Source organism: Bufo gargarizans, unplaced genomic scaffold (assembly GCF_014858855.1).
Source record: "Bufo gargarizans isolate SCDJY-AF-19 unplaced genomic scaffold, ASM1485885v1 fragScaff_scaffold_395_pilon:::fragment_2:::debris, whole genome shotgun sequence".
NCBI classification, from domain to species: domain Eukaryota; kingdom Metazoa; phylum Chordata; class Amphibia; order Anura; family Bufonidae; genus Bufo; species Bufo gargarizans.
Genome location: NW_025334108.1, coordinates 642601 through 669452, shown reverse-complemented (window position 1 = coordinate 669452; position 26852 = coordinate 642601). Strand labels below are relative to the sequence as shown.

At 43.8% G+C, this 26852-nt stretch overlaps 1 protein-coding gene across 5 annotated transcripts in view; it reads left to right on the top strand.

Annotated features, from left to right (window-relative positions):
* LOC122922497 overlaps positions 1–26852 on the top strand; it is a 363771-nt gene that overhangs the window by 76346 nt on the left and 260573 nt on the right. For all 5 annotated transcript variants that reach the window (XM_044273106.1, XM_044273104.1, XM_044273105.1 and 2 more), the window contains exons 3-4: positions 16273–16303; positions 23680–23763. In XM_044273106.1, the coding sequence (XP_044129041.1) occupies positions 16273–16303; positions 23680–23763 (115 nt within the window). The remainder of the gene's footprint in view (positions 1–16272; positions 16304–23679; positions 23764–26852) is intronic.

Genomic DNA, 26852 nt, shown 5'->3' with positions numbered 1-26852 from the left:
ACCACCATTTTCAACATATTTCTTAATGTTTGGTTAAATCTTTCTACCAAACCGTCCATTTGCAGATAATAAACCAACGTCCGTAGCTGTTTTATGTGCAGTAACTTAGAGTTCCCTCATCACCTTGGACATAAAAGGGGTCCCCTGATCGGTCAAAACCTCTTTAGGTAGTCCTACTCAGGAAAACGTCTCCATTAACTTCTTGGCTATGATTTTGGCCGATGTATGTCGCAGTGGCACCACCTCCGGGTTCCGAGTGGCGTAGTCTAGGATTACTAAGATGTGTTGGTGCCCTCTAGCAGACTTCGGTATGTGGCCTATGAGATCCATAGCTATTCTGTCAATTGGTACCTCGATAATCTGGAGAGGGACTAGGGGACTACGGAAATGTGGCTGGGAGCTAGATATCTGGCAGATCGGGCAAGACTTGCAAAACTCTTCCACTTCTTTGAATATGCTAGGCCAGTAAAACTGCTGTAGTATACAATCCTGTTTTTTCTGTAACCCCAGGTGACCCCCGAGAATGTACTGGTGGGCTAGATCTAAGACGATTTTGCGATAAGCCTTGGGGACCACCAACTGTTCAATATGCTCACCTCCGTAGTTGGCTTACCCGATACAGCATAACCTAATGAACCAAAAAACGTGGAAACACCGACTCGGCCCCAGGTTGTTGTGGTTCACCATCTACTATTAACACATTCTCCCAGGCTCAGGATAGGGTTTGGTCCTGGTGTTGTGTGGTACCAAATTTATCCCTGGAGACAGAGGTCTGCCAATTCAGGACCCGGTGGCAAGACCTCCACGTCTCCCACCATCACACTCATCGGGGTTGTCTCCCCCTCTTCCAAAAAAGTGGTGGTCATCTCTACTGCTGGCTCTTCGGCCTTGGGTACCCAGGGTTGTGGTCTCCCCCTTGAGCAAGGCCACTCTGTTGGGGTTACCAATGTCTCATGGGTATTGGTAATTCAAATAGCAGCCCACAGTGCCTGAAGCCTGAATGCCCTGAAAGTCTCTCCCTATTATGAGTTCATAATGTAGATTTGTGGCGACCGGCCACCGTGGTTAGACACCAGCGCAGTGGGGTAGTCTTTTAAGTCTCTGTGGATGCACATCACCCTGACTTTCCGGCCAGTATACCCAGGGAAGCCCTTACTAGGGTCTCCAGACTCCCACTTCCACCTGGCACAAGTGATCTAGAGACTCTGGGGTACCTGTTGCACACAGCCTCCTGGCATATAGCGACTGACGGTAGCCATAATTAGTGTCCATGGGCTCAACCCGATGGGGACAGTGAGCCCTTACATGGCCAGTCTCCTGACACTGCCAGTCTCCTGACACTGCCAGCAGACTATCGGAGCCAGGTCTGCAGCGGGTACATCCCAGGCGGGTTTTAGCGGCTCAAATCTCTGGGGCTTGGGTGGAAATTTCCGGTGTTTGCCGACCCTCCCTCCCAACAGAACCCTCCTTTTAGATTCCTGGTAGTGTCATAGTGTTCCACCAGGTCCACCATCTCAAGGGCATTGCCAGGAGACACCTGACCAATCCAGTGCTGGAGAGGGTATGGCAAAGCCCTCCAGAACATATCCGCTAACAGATGATCCAGCATAGCAGTGGAACTCAGCACGTCAGGCTGTAGCCATTTTTGCAAGAGGTGAAGTAAGTTATAATACTGGGGTCTTGCAGGCTCAGCTGGGTTGAACCTCCACTGATGCACTCGTTGGGCCCAGACCAACACATTCATCCCCAGTCTTGCCAGAATCTCACCCTTGACTTTCTGGTAGTCGGCCGCTTGATTGTCCGGCAGGTCGAAATAGACCCGCTGGCAATCTGATGCTAGGAACGGAGAAACCACCTCAGCCCACTGGTCATGGGGTAGCTTTTCCCTTGTGGCCACCTTCTCGTACATCGCCAGGTAGGTTTCAACGTTATCTTGGGGGATCCCCGCACTGACCACTTTCCGGGGATTGTGGACGCTGGGGGTTGCTCCTGCCGCCTGCAAAGCCATCACATGTTGTAGCAGCAGCTGGTTGTTTCTTGCTGCTGATTGTTAGCCTCCATGAGAGCTTTCGTTACCGCCTCCATTTTGTCAAGGGTCACGGGTTGAAATTTAGCGGCTTTAATGCAAGACCTACAACAGTGTCTGGAGAAAAAAAAACATCAACAATATTTAGGCGCTTACGCCCAGGGCTGAGGAGTCGGAGTCAATTTTGGCTACATGGAGTCGGCAAAAAATGAACCGACTCCGACTCCGACTCCTACTAAATTTAAATTGGAATTAAAAAATAAAAAAGCAAGTTTAAATGTCCGAATTCATAAACGGTTATAATTAATGACTTCTCTACTGTAAGAATAAAGGCCAATGCATGCAGTGCCCCACGTAACCGCAAAACAAACACGTTCAGTGATGTGAAGAAGCATGCTTTTCATATGCTTCACTATATGGCACGCAATGCACAATTAGGAGTGGCAATACATATACTTTCCATTGTGTTGTGTTCTGATGTTACAGGGAACACAATGCCCATGGTTTACCTAGCCTCTCACTGATAAAGGATTAAGTAAATATGTGTTTTGCAGGACTAGAGACACTTGTATAAGTGAAGGGAATGGAGGGTCAATAGTTCAAGACTGAAGCTGTAAACCATGGATGCCAAACTCATGGCCCTCCAGATGTTGCAAAACTACAACTCCCATCATTCCCTGATAGCTGTAGTATGCCCAGGCATGATGGGAGTTGTAGTTTTGCAACAGCTGGAGGGCCACGAGTTTGACATCCCTGCTGTAAACCATTGGAAAAACTGCTGTCATTCAGCTAAGGCTATAAAACGTGTAAACTCAGAATGTTATCTTAAACTTTAAACATGACTATGGGATTCTTCTAGGGAAATCATGTTTTAAAATAAATGTCTCTTCTTGGATCCTCCCACTGCCCTGTCTTCAGCAGAAGATCAGCACACAAAGGAGAAGGCAGCAGCTTCTGCCCAACTACCTCTCTGTGCTAGAAGAGCTTAGAAGAACTTCTTTCTTTCCTTCAAGGAATGTATAAAATACATTCGCATATTAAATACAGAGGAGTCGGAGTCGGAAGTACAAAAAACTGAGGAGTCGGAGCATTTATCTACCGACTCCACAGCCCTGCTTACACCTGCCCCTCTACGCTTGCCTGCATCTTCTACCAATTGCTGGGATTCGCTCTGGTAGTTAGGATAAGCGGGCGCAGTACAGAGACAAAATACAAGTTTGTGATTCAAACTTCAGTGTTTATTTACATATGGTGCCAAAAATTAAACGTCACTTTTGCAGTGTTGTTGTTCCTTCACACCCAATGGCAAGTTAATATAACAAAAAGTCACCTTAGTGGCAGTACTGCCTTAAAGTCCAAATACAGGCTTTAGGCTGCCTGTTCCACTGACGTATGGGTCTCCGCTCTCCAGCCTAGCACAGGCCTCAGATCCCAGCCCACAGACATGGTTTCTGAGCCCAGCTGCCTATTTAAGGACAGCCAGGTGCTGCCAAAACCCAGACTGGCACTTTAAGTCCGGTATTTGACCTCACCTGGCTGTGAATCAGTCCAGCAGCACATGCTGGGAGGAAAATACCTGTTTTCCCGGACCAAACCTCTCACTGTAAAAAGAAAAAAAAAAATATATTCTCTGTGTATGTGTGTATAATACACAGTGCTGCCCATAATTATTTATACCCCAGGCAAATTTTGACTTAAATTTACTTTTATTCAACAAACAAGTAATTTATTTACCTTTTGCAAAAGTTCATCTGGACAGAGAAAACAAAGACGACTACTTTTGGCCTCCTGTGTTATGGTCAGATGAAGCAAAAATTAAATTGTTTGGTCACAATGAGGTTTCCTTCATTTGGTGTGTAGTGTAAAAAAAAAAGGCTTCAACCCAAAGAACACCATCCCTACTATCAAACATGGTTGTGGGAACCTAATGCTTGAGGGGTGTTTTTCAGCCAATGGACCAGGGAACCTAATCACAGTAAACAGCACCATGAAAAAAGAGCAACACGTGAGGATTCAGGCAGCCTGCCGAGAAACTTGGCCTTAGGCACCAGTGGACATTTCAGCATGACAATGACCCAAAACACACAGCAAAAGTGGTGAAGAAATGGTTAGCAGACAACAACATTAACGTTTTGGAGTGGCCCAGCCAGAGTCCAGACTTGAATCCAATTTAGAATCTGTGGAGGGAGCTAAAGATCAGGGTGATAGCGAGAAGACCCTCCAACCTGAAAGATTTGGAGCTTATTTCTAAAGATGAATGGGCAGAAATACCTGTGGAGACATGCAAAAAGCTGGTATGCAATTATAGGAAGCATTTGATTGCTGTAATAGCCAATAAAGGCTTTTCTATTGATTTATTGAGAAGGGTATGAATCATTTTGGCCTGGAAACTTTTAGCCCAAATGTAAATAAAAGCTGAGAAATGTTCCCCCCCCCCCCCCCCCAACAATAATGCCTCTTGTACATTGTCTTATTATCTTTTGGGAGAAGCATATGTCATTTCCCGTCAAATTACTTGCTGGTTGAATAAAGTAAATATTTGCCAGGGGTATGAATAATTATAGGCAGCACTGTGTGTGTATATTTATAATATCCCGTATTTTTCGCTTTATAAGACGCACCTGATAAGACACACCTAGGTTTTTGAGGAGGAAAATGAGAAAAAAAAAATGTTGAACCAAAAGGTGTACTTTTGGTAGGTTTTGAACTAATGGTGGTCTGTGGATGACGCACTGTTATGGGGGGGATCTGTGGATGGCGCACTGTTATGGGGGGGATCTGTGGATGGCGCACTGTTATGGGGGGGATCTGTGGATGATGCACTGTTATGGGGGGGATCTGTGGATGATGCACTGTTATGGGGGGATCTGTGGATGACTCACTGTTATGGGGGGATCTGTGGATGACGCACTGTTATGGGGGGGATCTGTGGATGACGCACTGTTATGGGGGATCTGTGGATTATACTTATGTCATCCACAGATCCCCATAAGTGTCATCTACAGATCCTCCATCAGATGCATCAGTGTGGAGGAAGGAGGCGGAGACACTCATGGCGGGGCCCGGTGCAGTGATTCTATTCTAATACACTGGGCCCCGCAGCTGTAAAGGGTTTGAGAGTGCTGTCATTATTTTACATATAGATTAAAAAAAATAAAAATTATATATATATATATATATATATATATATATATATATATATATACAGTTTGCTGCTAAACTGCTTTTAGATCTTTTGTTTGTTGTTTCTGTGATGTAGTGAAATATAATTACATGCACTTCATACGTTTTCAAAGGCTTTTATCGACAATTACATTACATTTATGCAAAGAGTCAGTATTTGCAGTGTTGGCCCTTCTTTTTAAGGACCTCTGCAATTCGACTGGGCATGCTCTCAATCAACTTCTGGGCCAATTCCTGACTGATAGCAACCCATTCTTTCATAATCACTTCTTGGATGGAGTTTGTCAGAATTAGTGGGGTTTTGTTTGTCCACCCGCCTCTTGAGGACTGACCACAAGTTCTCAATGGGATTAAGATCTGGGGAGTTTCCAGGCCATGGACCCAAAATGTCAACGTTTTTGTCCCCGGGCCACTTAGTTATCACTTTTGCCTTATGGCACGGTGCTCCATCGTGCTGGAAAATGCATTGTTCTTCACCAAACTGTTGTTGGATTGTTGTAAGAAGTTGCTGTTGGAGGATGTTTTGGTACCATTCTTTATTCATGGCTGTGTTTGGGGGCAAAATTGTGAGTGAGCCCACTCCCTTGGATGAGAAGCAACCCCACACATGAATGGTCTCAGGATGCTTTACTGTTGGCATGACACAGGACTTATGGTAGCGCTCACCTTTTCTTTTCCGGACAAGCCTTTTTCCTGATGCCCCTAACAATCGGAAAGAGGCTTCATCGGAGAATATGACTTTGCCCCAGTCCTCAGCAGTCCATTCACCATATTTTCTGCAGAAGATCAATCTGTCCCTGATGTTTTTTTTTGTTTTGTTTTGGAGAGAAGTGGCTTCTTTGCTGCCCTTCTTGACACCAGGCCATCTTCCAAAAGTCTTCGCCTCACTGTGCGTGCAGATGCGCTCACACCTGCCTGCCTCCATTCCTGAGCAAGCTCTGCACTGGTGGCACTCCGATCCTGCAGATGAATCCTCTTTAGGAGACGATCCTGTCGCTTGCTGGACTTACTTGGATGCCCTGAAGCCTTCTTAACAAGAATTGAACATCTTTCCTTGAAGTTGTTGATGATCCTATAAATTGTTGATTGAGGTGCAATCTTAGTAGCCACGATATCCTTGCCTATGAAGCCATTTTTATGCAACGCAATGATAGCTGCACGTGTTTCTTTGCAGGTCACCATGGTTAACAATGGAAGAACAATAATTTCAAGCATCACCCTCTTTTTTAACAGGTCAAGTCTGCAATTTTAACCCAATCAGCCTGACATAATGATCTCCAGCCTTGTGCTCGTCAATATTCTCACCTGAGTTAACAAGACAATTACTGAAATGATCTCAGCAGGTCCTTTAATGACGGCAATGAAATGCAGTGGAAAGGTTTTTTTGGGATTAAGTTAATTTTCATGGCAAAGAAGGTCTATGCAATTCATCTGATCACTCTTCATAACATTCTCGAGTATATGCAAATTGCGATTATAAAAACTTAAGCAGCAACTTTTCCAATATTTCTGTAATTTTCAAAATTTTTGGCCACGACTGTGTGTGTATGTGTGTGTGTGTGTGTGTATATGTATGTATATATATATATATATATATATATATATATATATATATATATATATCCCCTAGCAACCAATCAGATTCCACCTTTTTATTTTTCACAGCTCCTTTGGAAAATTAAAGGAGGAGCTAGTTTCTATGGGCGACTAAACTAGTTTTCCTTTGCACTAGTTTTGATAAATTCTACCACCCTGTGTACTTATGTGTACATAGCATTGCTTGTCATCACACTATACTGATTTGTGTGGGAAAAGTGACCGCTCACTGTGCGGACTGCACACAATACTGTATACAGAAGAGAGTGCATGTAGTGAGAGCTGTCTCTAATGAAATTTATATCCTGCTTATAACACCATGGTTCATGTTCGCTGTACTAACGTTATTAGCAGGAATATCTTTTGTGTCTACAAATGGACTTTCTGCAGAATGGAAAGTGAGAAATAGATTGCTGATTACAGGCAGTCTGTATGTACAAGGTGGGCCATTTATATGAATACACCTTAATAAAATGGGAATGGTTGGTGATATTAACTTCCTGTTTGTGGCACATTAGTATATGTGAGGGGGGAAACTTTTCAAGATGGGTGGTGACCATGGCGGCCATTTTGAAGTCAGCCATTTTGAATCCAACATTTGTTTTTTCTATAGTAAGAGGGTCATGTGACACATCAAACTTGTTGGGAATTTCACAAGAAAAACAATGGTTGTTTTTAATGTAACTTTATTATTTCATGAGTTATTTACAAGTTTATGACCACTTATAAAATGTGTTCAATGTGCTGCCAATTGTGTTGGATTGTCAATGCAACTCTCTTCTCCCACTCTTCACACACTGATGATGTGTTTCCCTCTTTATGCATTGAAGCTGGCATGTTCCCTGAGTTTTTCCAGCAAGATGGTGCACCACCACAATATGGGTGTCAGGTCCGAGCATTCCTAGATGAAGAGTTTCCTTTAAAGTGTATTGGTCGTCGTGGGCCTGTTGAATGGCCCCCAAGGTCTCCCGATCTGACGCCCTTAGACTTTTATCTTTGGGGTCACCTGAAGGCAATTGTCTATGCTGTAAAGATACGAGATGTGCAGCACCTGAAACTACTGATACTGGAAGCCTGTGCTAGCATTTCTCCTGCGGTGTTGCTATCAGTGTGTGAAGAGTGGGAGAAGAGGGTTGCATTGACAATCCAACACAATGGGCAGCACATTGAACACATTTTATAAGTGGTCTCAAACTTGTAAATTACTCATGAAAGAATAAAGTTACGTTAAAACCAAGTACACAATTGTTTTTCTTGTCATATTCACAATAAGTTTGATGTCACATGCCCCACTTCCTATTGAAAATAAAAGTTGGATTCAAAATGGCCAACTTCAAAATGGCCGCCATGGTCACCACCCATTTTGAAAAGTTTCCCCCCTCACATATATTAATGTGCCACAAACAGGAAGTTAATATCACCAACCAATGCCATTTTATTAGGGTGTATCTATATAAATGGCCCACCCTGTAGATGGCTGCTAGCGGTGCTGTGTAACAGGATCTGGGGGCGGGGCAGCAGAGCTGTGCTGGTGCATGTGAAATCAACAGGAATACCCACAGAGCTGAGGAGATATGAGGAACAGTGGGTGAGTCGCATAGAAGAGCATTTGAGTGCATGTGAAGCAAACCTAATACCAGTAAACGAACGAATGCAACTTAATTATGTGCTGCTTTACAGTAAGATATGGGATTATTGATTTTTAGTGTACAGAGGTGTCCATAGCCTTTAATTATGCCCTCCTTTGGTCACAGCTGAGATTCCCCTTTTGGATCAGCGCTGATGCTGCTGTAATCACGTTCCTTCTAGTGATGAGCGAGCATGCTCGGCCAAGTACTGGTTCGGCTCGAGCATCGCTATGCTCGACACGTGGCGGTACTCGGCCGAATACCAGGTGTGCGCGTCGCATTGCTCGAGTCTCCGGCCTGCACGTTTGGCGCCTCCTGCTCGGATCATTCAGCGTCAGAGAGCCGACCGTAGGCAGGGACATATAGCGTTTTGCTGAAATTACAACAGTTGAACTCCCAAAAGCTCTTGAAAGACAAAACAGTCCTCTTCAGGACTAAAGTGTGTGTTTGACAGCAGTGCAGCATTTTATAAAAAAAAAAAAGAGGGTTAAATACAGCAGTATTAGAGACTGGCGTCTGCAGGAAGGGACAGATAGTGCAGAGCTGGAAAATAGCTGTGTTCAGTACCAAAAAGCTTTCAAAAGAAAGAAATATTACAGGTCAGTGAGATCTACAGTATACCATCAGAAAGCAGAGTGTTTAGCAGAAATTCTAAAAAGGGGCTTATTCACTAGCGTGTGCCTGCTAGTGAGATACACACCGCTCCATCATAGAAATGTTTTTTTTCTGGGGAAATTAACCTAATTTGTGCCACATCTGTGTGCACACTCAATCCACAAACGTTATATACAGTATTCTAGCCTAGAAACATTTCTATTTGGGACAAATTTCACTAGTTTGGGTGACGTCTGTGTGTGAATTTAGTCTGCAACAATATATAGTTAGAAATAATGTTCTGACTGTTTGTGACAAGTTTCACTGGTTTTGGTCACATCTGTGCGTAAATTTAGCCGGCAGCAGTTATATACAGTAATTCATCTTAGAATTATTTATATTTGTGACAAATTTCACTGGTTTAGGTAAAATCTGTGTGTGCATTTAGACTGCAACCATATATACAGTAATCCAGCAGAGAAGAAATTTTGCTGGTGGCAAATTTAACAAAGTTGTCCAACATGAAGGCGAGCACTAAGGGACAGGAAAGTAAGCGTATTGCTGACTGTTCAGGCAGAGGCCGTGGCCCTGGGCACAATGAAACTGTGCCAGCTGCCGGTGAAACTGGAAAAAATCACTGTACCCAGTTTCATTTCAGTTAACTTTGCATCGCAGGACAACACTGTCCAAGTCGGACCAGTGCGACCAGGTGGTCGGTTGGATGACAGAAGATTATTATACCTCCCCCTCTTCCACCAAGACCAGTCTGATTAGCAAAGAGTCTGCTTTCACAGAATTATCACCCTCATCCTCCTTCCTCCCACCATGTAGAGTCAGGAGTCGGACAAACCGTTAATAACTCACTCGGACATTCCCAGGACCTATTTTCAAGCACGCTTGAAGAAGCACAGATCTTGTGCCCTGATTCACAACCTCTTGACCTATCACAGGGTCAAGAAGATGAGGGTGGTGAACGTCAATTATTTGTTTACGAGGTGGATGAGGATGAGACACAGTTGTCAATCACTGAGGTTGTGCTTAGGTCAAATCAGGAGGATGAGGAAGTGGAAGAGGAGGTGGTGGACGATGAGGTAACTGACCCAACTTGGGAAGGTGAGGAGCCGAGCGAGGAAAGCAGTACAGACTGGGAGGGATCTGCAGCACCGCAACAGGCTGTAAGATGCAGTTGGGTGGCAAAAGGGAGAAGTCGGCAGATACCAAACAGGCACATAACCGTTACACCCAGCACCCACATGCGTAAATCTCCCTTGCCAAGGGGTAGGTGTTCCGCAGTATGGCAATTTTTTGCAGAAAGTGCAAACGACAAAAGAGTGGTAGTTTGCAACCTGTGCCGTACCAAAATGAGCCGGGAGCGAAAACCAGCAACCTTACCACCACCACAGTGTGGGTCTTCTGGCCACCCCACTGCCTCCTCTTCCTCTGTGTTACGCACTGCTGGCCAATCCTCTGTCAAAGGTGCAGGTTCGGATGACCCTTGCCTTGCACCTGGGCCTTCGCATGCACCATCAGCAAATACATCCACTTCCCTGTTCCACTACAGCATCGAGTTGTCCTTACCCCAGGCATTTGAACGCAAGCGGAAATACCCAGCCACTCGCCCACTGTCCATAGTTCTAAATGCGCAACTTTCAAAATTACTGGCCCTTGAAATGTTGCCATATAGGCTTGTGGAGACTGAGGCCTTCCGCAGCCTGATGTCAGCGGCCGCCCCTCTGTATGCGGTCCCCAGCCGCCACTATTTTGCATGGTGTGCCGTGCCCGCCTTATACGAATATGTGTCCCAAAACATGACCCTGATGCTACATTTTCCTGACTGAACACTGGGTGAATATTGTGAAAGCTGGGAGTGTGTCGTACCAGTGCTACCCACTCAATAACTTGCTCTGTGACGCAGCATTCCTTTGTATTCCGGGACTTTGCAAACTGTAGAACAAAAGGCATAGTTTATATCTGCCAATGTAGTTGCCCTATGGACTACATTGGCAAGACTAAAAGAGAGCTTTGTAGAAGGGTCTGCTAGCATCTAAATGATATCAAGAAATTAAAGGATACTCCCGTGGCCCACCATTTTAACAACTGCCATATGGGCGACGTGAGCTCTGCTCGCTTCTGTTCTGGAGGTAATCCCTTTGCCTGAGAGAAGAGGTGACTGGGACAGGAAGATCCTCCAAAAAGAATCCTCATGGATTTACCAGTCCCAGTCCCTCCAGGTCTAAATGAAAGACTCAATTTTGCATGTTTTATCTAGAATTCTCCCTGTCTGTTTAAATACCTACTGTCTTCAGTAATAACTCCTTTTATTGTTGGTATGTGACCCTTTTTTTCTGACCTGATTGATGCGAAAAGCATCTTGTTTTAAATGGGCGAACATTATTGCTTCTTCACATTCTAATGTAACCTGGTGCTCCTATTTATTATCATTATAATAGAAGACCCAGGTGACCATTGTATTCATTCTTTTTATTATCTGCAATTATCATTTGCAAAAAAAAAAATCTTTGTGTGATGGTTTTCCTATTTGCCACTGGTGGTACTGGCCAATATTGTCTTAATTATTATTGTTACACATTGTACCGGTTGGCAGATGGAATTTAGGCCTCGATGTATTAGTACTTAAATTTCTCTACATCGCACCTTCTGTCCGGCGGCCATTGGTCATGTCGCTGCGTGTCAGCATGATGCGCGCCTCCTGCAACTTCCGGTGTCGGCATCGATCCCTATGTGGCTCACGATGCGTGTCACGGCACCGGAAGTGACATGGGCAGGAAGTCCTATGCGTTCCACAGTGCGGTCCTGAGAGCGCAGACTTTAAATAACAGTCACCTTTACCTCCAGAGCTAGCTGGGCCCGGACCAGGTCTTTGTGGGAAATCTGCCGTTATCGAAATTTGTAAGTACGCTCTGAAAATTTAAAGCAGTGCCCAAGTGTTTATTGGTACAAGTGCACAGCTCATGTAGCTTGTAGGAACTTTACTGATATGTTTCCCATTCATGTATTCTTTAGGTATCATTAAAGGGCTCTGTATCCCCCCATTTTGGCAACCCAAAATCCTGCGTCTTCTTACATCTGGCCTGTATAGCGAAGTATCTTTTTCTTGTATAATGTGTTTTTGACTATATACAGTGGGATGCGAAAGTTTGGGCAACCTTGTTAATCGTCATGATTTTCCTGTATAATCGTTATTTGTTACAATAAAAAATGTCAGTTAAATATATCCTATAGGAGACACACACAGTGATATTTGAGAAGTTTATTGGATTTACAGAAAGTGTGCGATAATTGTTTAAACAAAATTAGGCAGGTGCATAAATTTGGGCACCACAAAAAAGAAATGAAATCAATATTTAGTAGATCCTCCTTTTGCAGAAATTACAGCCTCTAAACGCTACCTGTAGGTTCCAATGAGAGTCTGGATTCTGGTTGAAGGTATTTTGGACCATTCCTCTTTACAAAACATCTTTTAGTTCATTCAGGTTTGATGGCTCCCGAACATGAACAGCTCTCTTTAAGTCACACCACAGATTTTCAATTATATTCAGGTCTGGGGACTGAGATGGCCATTCCAGAACGTTGTACTTGTTCCTCTGCATAAATGCCTTTAGTAGATTTTGAGCAGTGTTTAGGGTCGTTGTCTTGTTGAAAGATCCAGACCCGGCTCAGCTTTGTCACTGAATCCTGGACATTGGTCTCCAGAATCTGCTAATACTGAGTGGAATCCATGTGTCCCTCAACTTTGACAAGATTCCCAGTCCCTGCACTGGCCACACAGCCCCACAGTATGATGGAACCACCACCATATTTTACTGTAGGTAGCAGGTGTTTTTCTTGGAATGCTGTGTTCTTTTTCCTCCATGCATAACGCCCCTTGTTATGGCCAAATAACTCAATTTTAGTTTCATCAGTCCACAGCACCTTATTCCAAAATGAAGCTGGCTTGTCCAAATGTGCTTTTGCCCATCTCAAGCGGCACTTTTTGTGCTGTGGGTGGAGAAAAGGCTTCCTCTGCATCACTCTCGCATACAGCATCTCCTTGTGTAAAGTGCGCTGAATGGTTGAACGATGCACAGTGACTCCATCTGCAGCAAGATGATGTTGTAGGTCTTTGGTGCTGGTCTGTGGGTTGACTCTGACTGTTCTCATCATTCGTCGCTTCTGTCTATTAGAGATTTTTCTTGGTCTGCCACTTCAAGCCTTAATTTGAACTGAGCCTGTGGTCTTCCATTTCCTCAATATGTTCCTAACTGTGGAAACGGACAGCTGAAATCTCTGAGACAGCTTTCTGTATCCTTCCCCTAAACCATGATGGTGAACAATCTTTGTCTTCAGGTCCATTTGAGAGTTGTTTTGAGACCCCCATATTGCTACTCTTCAGAGAAAATTAAAAGAGGAGGGAAACTTACAATTGACCCCCTTAAAGGGATTCTGTCACCTCCCCTAAGCCAAAAAACGATTTTAAAGCAGCCATGAAGCACAGCTTACCTTGATTAGGCTGTGCTCTTTTATCTTGAAATCCGTCCAGCAGTTACTGCAAAAAACGACTTTGATTGATATGTAAATGTGTCCTGAAGGTGCCCAGAGGGGCGTTTTTTTCTTCTTAGAGAGCCCAGTACCGCCCCTCTTTCAGTGCCCAGCCCGCCTTCCTTGTACTGTCTAACCGCCGCCCCCAGCCTGCCACAGCCTCTCCTCCCTCTCCTCCCCCTCCCTCACACCGAACGAACTCTCGCACAGGCGCAGTAACCACTGAGGGCTGCGCCTGTGCGATCAGCAGGAGACTGAGGGCAGCAGCTTCATCTTAGTCACTGGGCATGCGCCGAGCCCAGTGACGTCCGATGCTCGCTCTTCCTGTGGTGGAGAGGGCAAATAAAATTGTGCAATACCAGAAGGTCCTTGTTGAGAAATTGCTCATCTGACAATGCTGGCGGCAGAGTCCGTACTTCCTTTGGCAACCGAGGAAGGGAGACAAGGGGAACACACACCAGTTCCAACAAACGCAGGGCAACACTGTTTTGTGACACCCCGCCAGCAACCTCACCCTGAAACGCAGCCTAGTGGCTCACGAAGGGACAAGTTTTGAAAGATATACATAGCAGACCGTGTCAGCGTCCTGAATGATCTCTCTGTGCCTTACAACTACTGGGTGTCCAAGCTGGACACGTGGACCGAACTTGCACTCTGTGCCTTAGAGGTGCTGGCTTGCCCTGCCGCCAGCGTATTGTCTGAGCGTGTATTTAGTGCTGCTGATGGCATTATAACAGATAAGCGTATCTGCTTGTCCACTGGCAATGCTGACAGGCTGACTCAGATAAAAATTAACAAGGCCTTGATTTCCCCTGGCTTCTCCACTCCAGCAGAGGAACGATGAGCTAATGAGGAACATACACGCAATTTAAATGTATGTTTTACAATGTACACAATCCACAAGATTCAGATGCACCCTTTTCACCTCTAAAAAAGGGTATATGTTTGAATCTTGTTTTCTCATCATTCTCCTTCTGTTTTTTTTATGTGGGGGTTGGGTTTTGGGCGTTTTTGGATGAGTTTGTAAAAGTGGCGTACAACTTGGACAACATGGTTCCCAGCAGCGACATTGATGTCCAAGATGCATCCAGACATGGTCCCCCTGCTGTTCCTGATCGATTTCTGAGGTGTTTCCATCACTGTTAGACCTTTTCCTATGGTCCAGGCACCCTCCCCTCATCCGAGCAGGGGGTGCTTGGTTGTCTCCCATTGACTTAGATTATACTCGGGTGCTCGGCCGAGCGCACAAATGCACGAATATCGCAATGTGTTCTAACTGAACACCCGAACACTTTGGCGCTCGCTCATCACTAGCTCCTACTACAGACAAACAACTACCTTGCAATTCCCTTTGGGGGCAGCATCCAGCTTATTTTTGCTATATCTTGTCTATTTTGCCATCAGTCTATTTGCTCTGTACTGAAATAAGTGTGTAGCCTGCAAGGAAGACAACGAGGCAACATATACCTCTCAACCCTCAAATGTATTAACTGAGGTACATTCTAAAGGTTTACATGTTGTGTTTTTTGTTGTGGTGGAAAAAAAAAACACAACAAAAACCGCATTGTTAAAACTGCTTTTATTAGAATATGGCCACGTGATCAGGTTTCCTGATTCCTTTTGGAAGTCAAAATCGGGAGTGGACCATAAAAGGGGAGAAAGTATAAAGGGCACATACAAAAAAAATGTATTTATTTTTTGGCTTCCAAAAAGGAAATCTGACCATATGGCCATACCCTAAGCCATCTGCACACAAGTGCGGTTGATTGCACATAAGATCCACACAAATTTTCGTGCAGATTTATGTAATTTTGTGCAGCAAATCCGCAATTTCTTATTTCTGCTAAAACCGCAAACAATTGATATGCTGCCTATTTGGAAATCCGTATGGCAGGTCAATTTCTGCACAGGAAAAAAAAATCTGCAAAGTGTACATGAAATTTGTGTAATCTCATACACTTTGTTGGTACTGTACTACGCTGCATTTTTTTCCCAGCAGAATCCCTGTGGAAAAACTGCACATATTCTGAAACCTGTGCAGGCATCCTAAGGTGCAGTAAAATAAAATTAAAATAAAAAACACATGCGATTGAATAATACATACACTGCTTTCATAGTCTGCTGGGTTATATTGATCCTCTCAGAAAAGAACCATAACCACTGGTATGTTATTGCAAAAATCTCATGCGTTTTTTTGGAGCGTATTTTTGCCGCGCCAAAAACGCAGGACTGCCACAATGTGTGCCGGCACCCTCTTTGTTTAATTAAAAAAAAAATAAAAAAATAAACACCTTTAGAGCTCATGCACACAACCACATGTATTTTGCAGCCTGCAAAAAAAATCCACAAAAAATACGGATGACATCCATGTGCATTCCGTATTTTGCGGAACGGAACAGCTGTACCCTAATAGAACAGTACTATCCTTGTCTGTAATGCGGACAATAAAAGGGCATGTTTTATCTTTTTGCTGAATGGACACTGAGTAACTTCCATTTTTCTTTTTTCCGTCACATTGAAATAAATGGTTCTGTATACGGTCCACACAAAAAACTGAATAGACATGGAAAGAAATTTTTTTTGTGTGCATGAGCCTTTAGGGAAAGTTTCTGTAGTTTTACGCATGTCAACACTTTATTTTCCTTTGCTAATTCGTATTTTTATACTTTCGACTATAATAGTTTATTTTTCTTCTCACACTGTTAGGCAGAAGAGGCTCTCAGAGATGATAAACCAGGTAAGTTCAAACTGTTCTTTTCAGTACTGTATACATGAGTGATCCCATAATACTATGGAAAAAAAACTGTGTGGTTTGTTATGGCAGAGCTTCAGAATTGCAGTAGCTAGAGATGTACCGTACTTCTAACAGTAGTTTGTAGCCTTCCAATGGACATTTACCTTTGGCTGCTACTGAATTTATCTTTGCCCGTGCCTCACATATTCGGTATCGCCACGTCCGAAAATGTCTGAACTATAAAAAAAAGTTTTATTCCTGTCCAGTAAACGCTGTAACTGAAAAAAAATAATTAAAAACACAATCCCCCCCCCAAAAAAAAATATATAAAAATAACATCATATGTACCTCAAAAATTGTACCAATAAAAACTACAGTACATTATGCCAAAAACAAGTCCTCATACAGCTCTGTAAACCAGAATCTAAAAAGTAATGTTTCTCAGTGTTTTTTTTTTTTTTTTTTTTTTTTTTTAAATGGTGAAAGAATTAAAAGCCCACACAAGTTTGCTATCACAGGATTCATAATGAGCTGCAGAATGAGGGTACTTTCACACCAGCGTTTTTATTTTCCGGCACAGAGTTCTGTCATAGGGGCTCAATACTGGAAAAGCACTGTTGAGTTTTATCCCCATGCATTCGGAATGAAGAGAAATCCGTTCAGGATGCATCAGGATGTCTTCAGTTCAGTCACTGAAGGGCGTTTTGGATGGAGGAAATATGGCAGCATGCTGCGGTATTATCTCCGTCCAAAATTCTGGATCAGTTGGCATTAATTTACATTGAAATGTATTAGTGTCGGATCCGGCATTAAAAATACAGCAATGCCGGATCCGTCCTTCCGGCAGACCAGTAAAAAATGAGAAAAAATATATAACGGATCTGTTTCTCCAGGTGACATCCGGAGATACGGATCCGTTCTTGCAATGCATGATCCGCATCTGGATCAGTCTACAAATGCTGTCTATTTGCATGCAGATTGCAGGATCCGGCAAGCAATTCCAGCGACTGAACTGCTTGCCGGATCACTCTGCCGCAAGTGTGAAAGTAGCCTAAGAATGTCATGTCATTTTTAGCTTACCGTGAAGCCAAAATCCGACAAACCTTGGTGAAATTTTTATTTTTTTCTATTTAATCCCACAAAGATTTTTTTCCCCCCCTGTTTTCCAATAACAGAAATGTTAAATTAAGTGGTGCCATAAAAAAAATGCATCTGGTCACGCAAAAAATGTTGTGCTCTAATATCCAGGTAGAATTGCACTGCTTATGAGGGATAGCGGAATATAGGTCTTCCACATCTATACTAGCAAGTAGCATATGGGGTTCCAAAAATATCCTATTTAATTTTTGTAAAAGGTCTGTGATATCTCTCATGTAAGAGGGAAGCATGTGACAAAGGGTCTCAAGATCTCATCAATATAAATTCCTAGGTTCTAGGTTAAGCTATCAATTTCCGATACTATGGACCTACACTTCAGAGGCTGTATTCCTTTTGTGTATCTTTGGCAACCCAGAAAAGGTTGCTACATTTTTAGAAATTTAGGTTAAAGTAGATCTCAGAATGGTCCCCAATTCACTGCAATAAGCATTAGTGGGATCCTCTTTGAGAGTAGCATAATTAGTCTCAGCTCTCAAGACCTGTAAACACATGGTCCTGTATTTAACCTCTTCACTACCGAGCCACACTTCACCTTAAATCCCAGGCCCCTATATGTGGTAATAACTTTGGAACGCTTATACTTATCATGGCCATTCTGATAATGTTTTCTCGTGACACATTGTACTTAATGACAGTCATAAATTTGAGTCAATATATTTCACCTTTTATTTATGAAAAAATTATGAAAAATTCACAATTTTCAAAATTTTAATTTCTCAGCTTTTTAACCCCATAGGGACATAGCCTTATTTCACCTTAAGGACCAGGCCATTTTTTGCAAATCTGACCAGTGTCACTTTAAGTGCTGATAACTTTAAAACGCTTTGACTTATTTGACTTGGCATTTTTTGGGGGACTATTTTTAGGGTACATATGATGTTTGGTTGCTCTATATTAAATTTTTGTGAGGCAAGGTTACCAAAAATGAAATTCTGAAATTTAATCTCCATTTGCCATTAACTGTTGAACACCTAAAGGGTTAATAAAGTTTGTATAATTAGTTTTGAATACCTTGAGGGGTGTAGTTTCTTAGATGGGGTTGCTTTTAGGGAGTTTTTACTCTAGGGGGGAATCAGGGGGCTTCAAAAGGGACATGGTGTCAATAAAAAAAAGGCCATTAAAATCGGCCTTCCAGAAACCATGTCGGACCTTTCCTTTTGCGGCCTCCCTTTTACTGATACAGCAGTTTACGACCACAAATGTGGCGTTTCTGTAAACTGCAGTATCAGGGTAATAAATATTAACTTTTGGTTGTTAAACCTTGTTTTGTTACCGGAAAAAACGGATTGAAATGGAAAAGTGCCAAAAATAGCGGTTTGGGCACAGTTTTTTTTTTTTTTTTTACAGTGTTAATCTGGGGGGTTAGGTCATGGGGTATTTTTATAAAGGAGATTATTACAGACGCGGCGATACCTAATGTCTACTTTAATAAATTATTTTAGTTTTTTGGGGTGTCAAGTCTGAGAACCAGTTTTTTTTTTATCCGATGTCAGTGCTAAATTGGGATATAAATTTAGTACTCCATAAAAGTTTGATACTCCCTGAACCCACCAATAATGCAGAGGCCAGGATAATCGGGGCACATGTCACATTTTTTGGTTTCGTCCCTTCTTTCCAGTATGGGGGAACCACACCTGGAAAGTATTGGCCAAGGACGATCTGGGCGCCTACAGTTCCCGAGGTACTCCGGCCTGCTCTTTCCCAGTCCGAAAAGATCAGGGCCTTGAGGACTGCCTCATAGAACTGGAGGAATGTTCCTGTGTTGCTAGCGCTCCGGGACAGCACAAAAGAGTTGTACATGGCAACCTGTATCAAGTAGACTGCTACTTTTTTGTACCATGCCCGGGTTTTGCGCATGGCGTTATATGGCTTGAGGACTTGATCAGAGACATCAACTCCTCCCATATACCGATTGTAGTCGACGATACATTCGGGCTTGAGGACCGTTGCCGCGGTACCTCGCACAGGGACAGGGGTGATGCTGTTACCATGAATTGTGGACAGCATAAGGACATCCCTCTTGTCCTTATACCTGACCAGCAACAGGTTTCCAGTGGTAAGGGCATTGGTCTCACCCCTGGGGATAGGTACCTGGAGGGGGAGGGCAGGGAGACCGCATTGATTTTTCTGCACGGTCCCACAAGCGGACGTGGATCTGGCGGCAAAGGACTGGAACAAGGGGATACTGGTATAAAAGTTATCCATGTAAAGGTGCTAACCCTTATCTAGCAGTGGGTACATAAGGTCTCACACAAGTTTCCCGGTAACACCCAGAGTGGGGGGACATTCTGGGGGTTGAATCCAGGAATCTCGTTCCTCGTATACACGAAATTTGTAAGTGTACCCTGAGGTACTCTCACAAATTTTGTATAGCTTCACGCCATACCTCGCCCACTTTGAGGGCACATACCGACGGAAAATGTCTCCCCTTGAACGCAATGAGAGACTCGTCAACTGCGACCTCCCTTCCAGGTACATAGGCCTCCATGAATTTGGCCCCAAAGTGATCGATGACCGGCTGTATCTTGTATACGGTCCCGTATACATACTGTAAAGTGGGCTGCACTGACCGACGTCCAGCCACTGGACCTGTCCAAAAAGGAGCTCGGGTGTTGAGCAACGAACTGTTGTGCGTACAGGTTCGTCTGCTCCACCATCAGATTTACCAGTGGGTCACTGAAAAAATGTGCAAGAACGTCCGGCAGGCCATATGGGAGTGTGTGTCTGCGTGTGTATGTGCTTGCGTGTAAACCTTTATTCGGTGTGTGTGGGGGCACGGGTGTTCGCGAACTCACCCTAAAACTAACAGAAAAAAAAATTACTAAAAAAGGGCAAAAAATGAGAAAAAAAAATTCAAAACCGCTGATCAACCGTCCGAAGTTGATCAGCGGTGGGGGTGTGTGATTTGCTAACAGTGGTCGGACGCTAAGAGTGTCGGCCACAGTCAGCGTACACAAAAAAATATAAATCCTGCGCCCCCAAAAGGTTGGGGGAGGGGCAAGCGGCAGCACCCCTGGGGGATCGAGGGTCAGACCTCTGTGCTGTGGACCCCAGACACCCTAACTTATGGTGATGCAATCAAAACTAATCCAACTAACTTTCACTTTATTTTCCCTGCCTAACCTAAACTTTCCCTATGTACCTGAAGTTCAGATGGGGGGTGCTGGGGCACAGATGGGGTGATGCTGGCAGCGATGGAAGATGTGCAGGCAGCTCCTCTCTCCTCCGGCTCCGGAACACAAAAGGAGGAGAAGAGGAGCGCTTGCAACATTTGAATCTCCTGCCGTCACCATCACCTCTCAGGATCGCAGGATGGTGATTGGTGGGGTGAAATCACACCACAATCACCATCCTGTTCCGGGTTATCGGCTCTTCAGAGACCCGAATAACCCGGAAACGCAGAAAACCGCAGGTCTGAATTGACCTGCGTTTTTCTGTGATCGCCGACATGGGGGATCAGAGAACCCCACGGCGCATTTAGCCTAGATGCTTGCTCAATGATTTGAGCAGGCATCAGGTTCCAATCACTGCCCGCCACGTGGCGGTGATCGGAACCAAACATGACGTACTGGTACGTCATGTGTCCTTAAGAGGTTAAAACAGAAAGTGATACCTCATAAAATATTTATTACTTAACATTCCCCATATGTCTACTTTATGTTGGCATCATTGTGTATATGTTTTATTTTTTTAGGACGTTTTAGAAGGCTTACAAGTTTAGAAGCAATTTAAGTTATTTTGATGAGTCTACGTAAATGACCCTATTTTAGAAACACACCCCTCAAATTATTCAAAACTGATGTTGCAAACTTTAACTCCTAAGGTGTTCCACAAGAATTGAAGGAAAATGGAGGTGGATTTTCAAAATTTCACCTTTTTGGTAGTTTTTCTATGTTAATCAAATTTTTTTTGCAACAGAGCAAGGGTTAACAGCAAAATTAACCTCAATATAGATTACTCTGATTCTGCAGTTTGCAGAAATACCCAATATGTGGCAGTAAACTGTTCTATGGGCACGTGGCAGTGGTCAGAAGGAAAGGAGCGCCATATGGATTTTGGAGGCATAATTCTCTAGAATGGTTTTTAGGCACCATTTTGTATTTGAAGAGACCCTGTCGTACCCCTACATTGGAAACCCTCAAAAAGTGACCCCATTTTGGAAACTACACCCCTTAAAGAATATATTAGGGGGTCAAAGTGCTCAGTACCCCCATAAGCATTTTACTGAATTTGGAAACACGTGGCTGTATAAATGAAAAGTTTCATTTCTTCCAATAAAATGTTGCTTTAGCCCCAAATTTTTCATTTTCACAAGGGATAACAAGAGAAAATGCACCCCGTATTTTGTTTCCCATTTTCTCCTGAATACAGCAACACGCCATATGTGGTGGTAAACTGCTGTGGGGGCACATGGCAGGACTCGGAACGGAAGGAGCACCATATGGCTTTTGCAGTGTAGATTTTGATGGGTTTATGGGTGCCATTTTTTGGCCGGATGAGGTGACTGTTAACTTTTTGAGGTACATAAGACTTATTGATTGCTTGGTATTACACTTTTTGTGAGGTAAGGTGAAAAAAAAAATTGCTAGATTTGTTAATGTTTTATTTTTTTATACAGCAGTCACCTGAGGAGGCATATAATGTGATATTTTTCAGGTTGTACCTAATGTCTCATTTTAATGTTTTACACAGTGAAATCATTTTTGAACAGAATAAAATCTTGTTTTTGTGTTGCCATTTTCTGAGAGCCCTATTATTATTATTTTTATTTTGGGCTATTGTCTTGGGTAGGGGTTCATTTTTTGCGGCATGAGATGACTGTTTGGTACCATTTTGGGGTACATAAGACTTTTTGATCTCTTGGTATTACACTTTTTGTGATGTAAGGTGACAAATGTTTTTAAGTTTTACACAAATGTTTTAGTTGTCTCTATAGTCTGAGAGCCATAATTTTTTGGGGGGCGATTCTTAGGTAGGAGCTCATATTTTGCGGGATGGTGACTGTTAGGGCTCCTTCGCCCCCTCCAATCAAAGCTCCGTAGCTGTATGGTGCTGGGATTTCTGTTCTGGATATCAGCGCCGTACATGTACAGCGCTGTTATCCTACAGGTTAAATGCATCTTTTACCACCATATTTTCGCCTTTTTATCAGCCGATTTAACAACAACATTGACATACCTCTCCAGTTGGATAAGAGACTCCATTTCCCATTTAGTATAATTATGTTGAATTGTACAAGGATCTTCCTGGATGGTCTCCAGTTGATCTGTTTACTAACCTTAGAAAATTTCAATGTCCTCTCCTTTCAGCAGGAGTATGCTTTTCTTTTTAAGATTGGTAAAGGGTCCCATATGGGGCTCCCTTGCACTTCCCTCTTTTAGGTCTATCAGGTCCTTCAGACAGTCCTCTGGGTCTAGACCTAACTCACCCCCTTAACCCATTCTAAACAGTATTTGCCCATATGTAGCGGTGCACGCCATCTTTGATGTAGGCACAAATTACGAGATAGGCCGCACCACTTCCCTATAAGGGACAGCTGTTAAACTCTGGTCAGACTGGGGGTTGCAACTGGTGGTGACAGATATCAGCCTGTTTCGTTAGGGTAGCCCTACTAGATTGATATCTTGTAGCCCCTGATGAACCGCGGATTTGATTATTTCCAGGGGAAAACGCGTCAGGTTCGGCTTTCTATATACCTTCCCTTGATTGCTGTCTGATCAGTACTTGTTCTAGGCAGAAACTATTTGGGGGGCTTATCTTTTGAGTATATAGTTAGTTCATGTTGTAACGTAATACCAGCAGAGTGTGCCTAAGGTGCTTGGTGTATAGCTGGGGTCCCAAATTAATTCCACTCTGTCCCAGGTTTAGGGCGCCCCTTTCTTTTTAGCCCCCTCTGTTAGGTTAGGGCTTTTTTTAGAGCGAGATCTGAAGACGGTGGGATCTGTTATCAGTGCGGGTGTTCCGCTTTAGGTAAGGACAGAATAGAGCTAGATGCCCTGTCATAGGGAGTGAGTGGATTGGTGAAGCACTACACCACCATAGGTTCCCAGTAATAATTTACATTTTAATTTATTTCATATTTTGTTTTGGGATTTAATTTAATAAAGGTTGTTTTTAGGGGAGGTTATTATTTTTGCTGTGATCCTTTAAAGACTGTATCTCAAGCATTTGTGACCTTAGGCATCGTTCTCAATTTCTTTATTATTATTTTTTTGTTATAGACAAGGAGGAGCCAATTGACATAAAGCCCGAAGCAACATTACAAGAGCAACTTGATGCATGCAAAAATTCTGAACCTGCTTTAGGTAAGGGAATTTATAGCATCATAAATTATAATGTTGCAATTTAATTTCGCAGGAGCAGCATTGAAGTTGCGGGAATATCACTCGCACGTCCCGGAATAAACACACACTTATGAAACTAGCCTAAGATGCACATGCATATAAGACGCACACCAGGGTTAGAGAACAGAAAATAAGAAAGAGTTAAATCTTCCCTGGTGGTTTAAAGGGGTTCTACAGTTTGTTTAAACTGATGATCCATCCTCTGGATAGAGCATCAGCATCTACTCGGCGGGGGTCCGACACCTGGGACCCCCACCGATCAGCGGTTTGAGAAGGCAGCGGCGCTCCAGGAGCCTTTTCACTGTTTACCGCAGGCCCATTGACATCACGACTAGTAACTGGCCTGGGCGGGGCTAAGCTCCTTTCAAGTGAACAGAGCTTTGCCCCGCCCAGGCAGTAAACAGTGAGAACGCCGCGGCACTATTGGAGCGCCGCTGCCTTTTCACACAGCTGATCGGCGGGGGTCCCAGGTGTCGGATTCCTGCCAATCAGATGCTGATGATCTATCCAGAGGATAGATTATCAGTTTAAACAAACTGCAGAACCCCTTTAATGAAGTGGGAGGGGTCAAGGTCACTAACTTTGGGATCGAGGTTTGAGGGGGTAATAGTTTTGGTCAGCTCCTGTTAACCTTAGTGTGTCATCTCCTGACCATTAAAATGACAATGTCTCATTTGGTCACCCTTTTAAAGAGGTTGTCCAGGATGAGATAGAAATTGCAGTTTTTTTTCCAAAAACCTCCCCATCCCTGTCTACCTGTTGTAATACTCAACACAACCCATGGACAAGAGTGGTGCTGTTTTTTTTTTTTTTTTTTAAATAAAGCAGCAATCTTTTTCTAATCCTAGACAATTCCATTAAATGCACTTTTCCAAGTAAATGTCTCCTGTCACTGCTCTGTAGTGATTTTTCTGCTAGATTATTAAAAAAAATTTTTTACTCTCCATGATCATGACATTATTCCAATACTCACACGGCTCTGTAGTACTGACATTGACACACACAGCTCTGCTGCATATAAAGAACACAAACAGCTCTGCTGCCCACATAGAGCTCTTCTACATGCACAACACACACACATCTTTCACACACACAGCTCTTTCTCTCTCAAGGTTCCTTTACACGGGATGATATTACAGCAGATAGTCGAGAAGGAAGTGTTCCTTCCCAACAATCTGCTGAACACTAGTGGAAGAGACTACTGCATTTACATGTAGAAACCTCCTATAGAGTATCGGGAGCGTTTCTCTCGTTCATTGGGTAATGGACGGTACATTTACTACTATGAATGCACGTTAGCGATAACTTATGTGATTTTCAGCCCTTCACACGTGCACACACACTGTTATCTTCAAAACAACACTAAAACTTAAAAAAAAGCACGGCCTACTAAGGAAAGTTTGTCTTGAATTCTTCACGGGCATTTGCAAGCTGCTGCAGAAAGCAGTTAAAAAGATGTTTTTTGCACTTCCTGCCACTCCATCTTCATCTGGGGACCGGCTCTGTGCACTAGCATTAGCTCACAGGCAAACAGGAAGTTCAGGAGAAGAAAAAGAGGACCTTTCACAGATTATGACAATGTGAACTAAGTATACAGACATGTTCTCCCGTTATGCCCTCCGGTATCTTCGCTCACTAATAGGGGTGCACCGAAATGAAAATTCTGGTCCGAAACCGAAAATTCAGGATACCCCTTGACCGAAACCGAAACTGCCTTTTTGCCCAAATACTTTTAAAAGACCCCCCACCCCATAACAGTGCCATCCACAGACCCCCCCACCCCATAACAGTGCCATCCACAGACCCCCCCACCCCATAAGTGCCATCCACAGACCCCCACCCACCCCATAACAGTGCCATCCACAGACCCCCACCCCATAACAGTGCCATCCACAGCCCCCCCAACTGACGTCATGTGCCCGGCCTACTTTCTGAATGAAGGAGGCGGCGCAGGCATGTGACGTCAGTCGTGATGCTGCCACTCGTCTGCCCGGCCGGCCAGCACAGCCCTGTGAGTAGGAAGTGGCTGTATTGAATGTAATACTGCAGAGGGGGGCCTCATGAATAGAATCCGTATTAATTGTACAACATTTTATAACTACTGGAGCTGGGGGCCGGAGCACAGTGAACGCACCGATCCCCCAGCTCCTCCTCCCAGTCCCTCCCCGCTATTTCCGGCCGATATGTAAAAATATCGGCAGAAACAGATTAGGTGCATTTTCGGCCGCCGAAATTTCGGTGCACCCCTACTCACTAAGTTCTAGTAGGTTTCAGTCACTAAGTAATGGTAGGCGGAGTCTGCCCTTGTTCTGCTGTAGCGCTGGCCATTCGCATTGCAGAGCTCACAGCCTGGGAGAAAATAACCTCCCAGGCTGTGAACTCTGCGCTTCGATTGGCCAGCGCTACAGCAGAACAAGGGCAGACTCTGCCTACCATAACTTTGTGACTGAAGATACCGGAGGGCATAGCGGGAGAACGGAGCGGCGCCTAGGGATAATAGTAAGTGCAGTGAGATCCCCGGGCACCGCTCCCCATGTCTGTATACTTAGTTCACATTGTCATAATCGGTGAAAGGTCCTCTTTAACACTGCATTTTCTTCAATAGACACTCAGAGCACTGTGAAAAAATAGAGGTGGAAGCTGCAAGACTTCAGCAACTTCATAGAAAACCTCCTCCCGTATGTGTGCAGGGATACTAGACAGTACCCGGCCACTGACACTAAAGAAAGTGCTGCACAGATTTCTCAGATGCCTGAATGTCAAGTTTTCCTATATAGCCAGGAGGTATTTCTCACTGTTTGTGTAAGCAAAATGTGACATTCATTGGTGTTGGAGACCTTGCTTACTAGTCCCTTCTATTGTGTAAGTAATTCAGCTTTCCCAGGACCCTGAAAAACCAATCTACCTGGCTGTGGGCACTATTTGGTAGTGAAGAGGGGGCGTTATCTTGATGTATTCTGCAGACTGTTACAGCTCCACATGGTGCTAACCCAGCTTTCCCAGGAACTGGAAAGGCAAATTTCCCTAGCTCTGGCACTTTTTAGCAATGA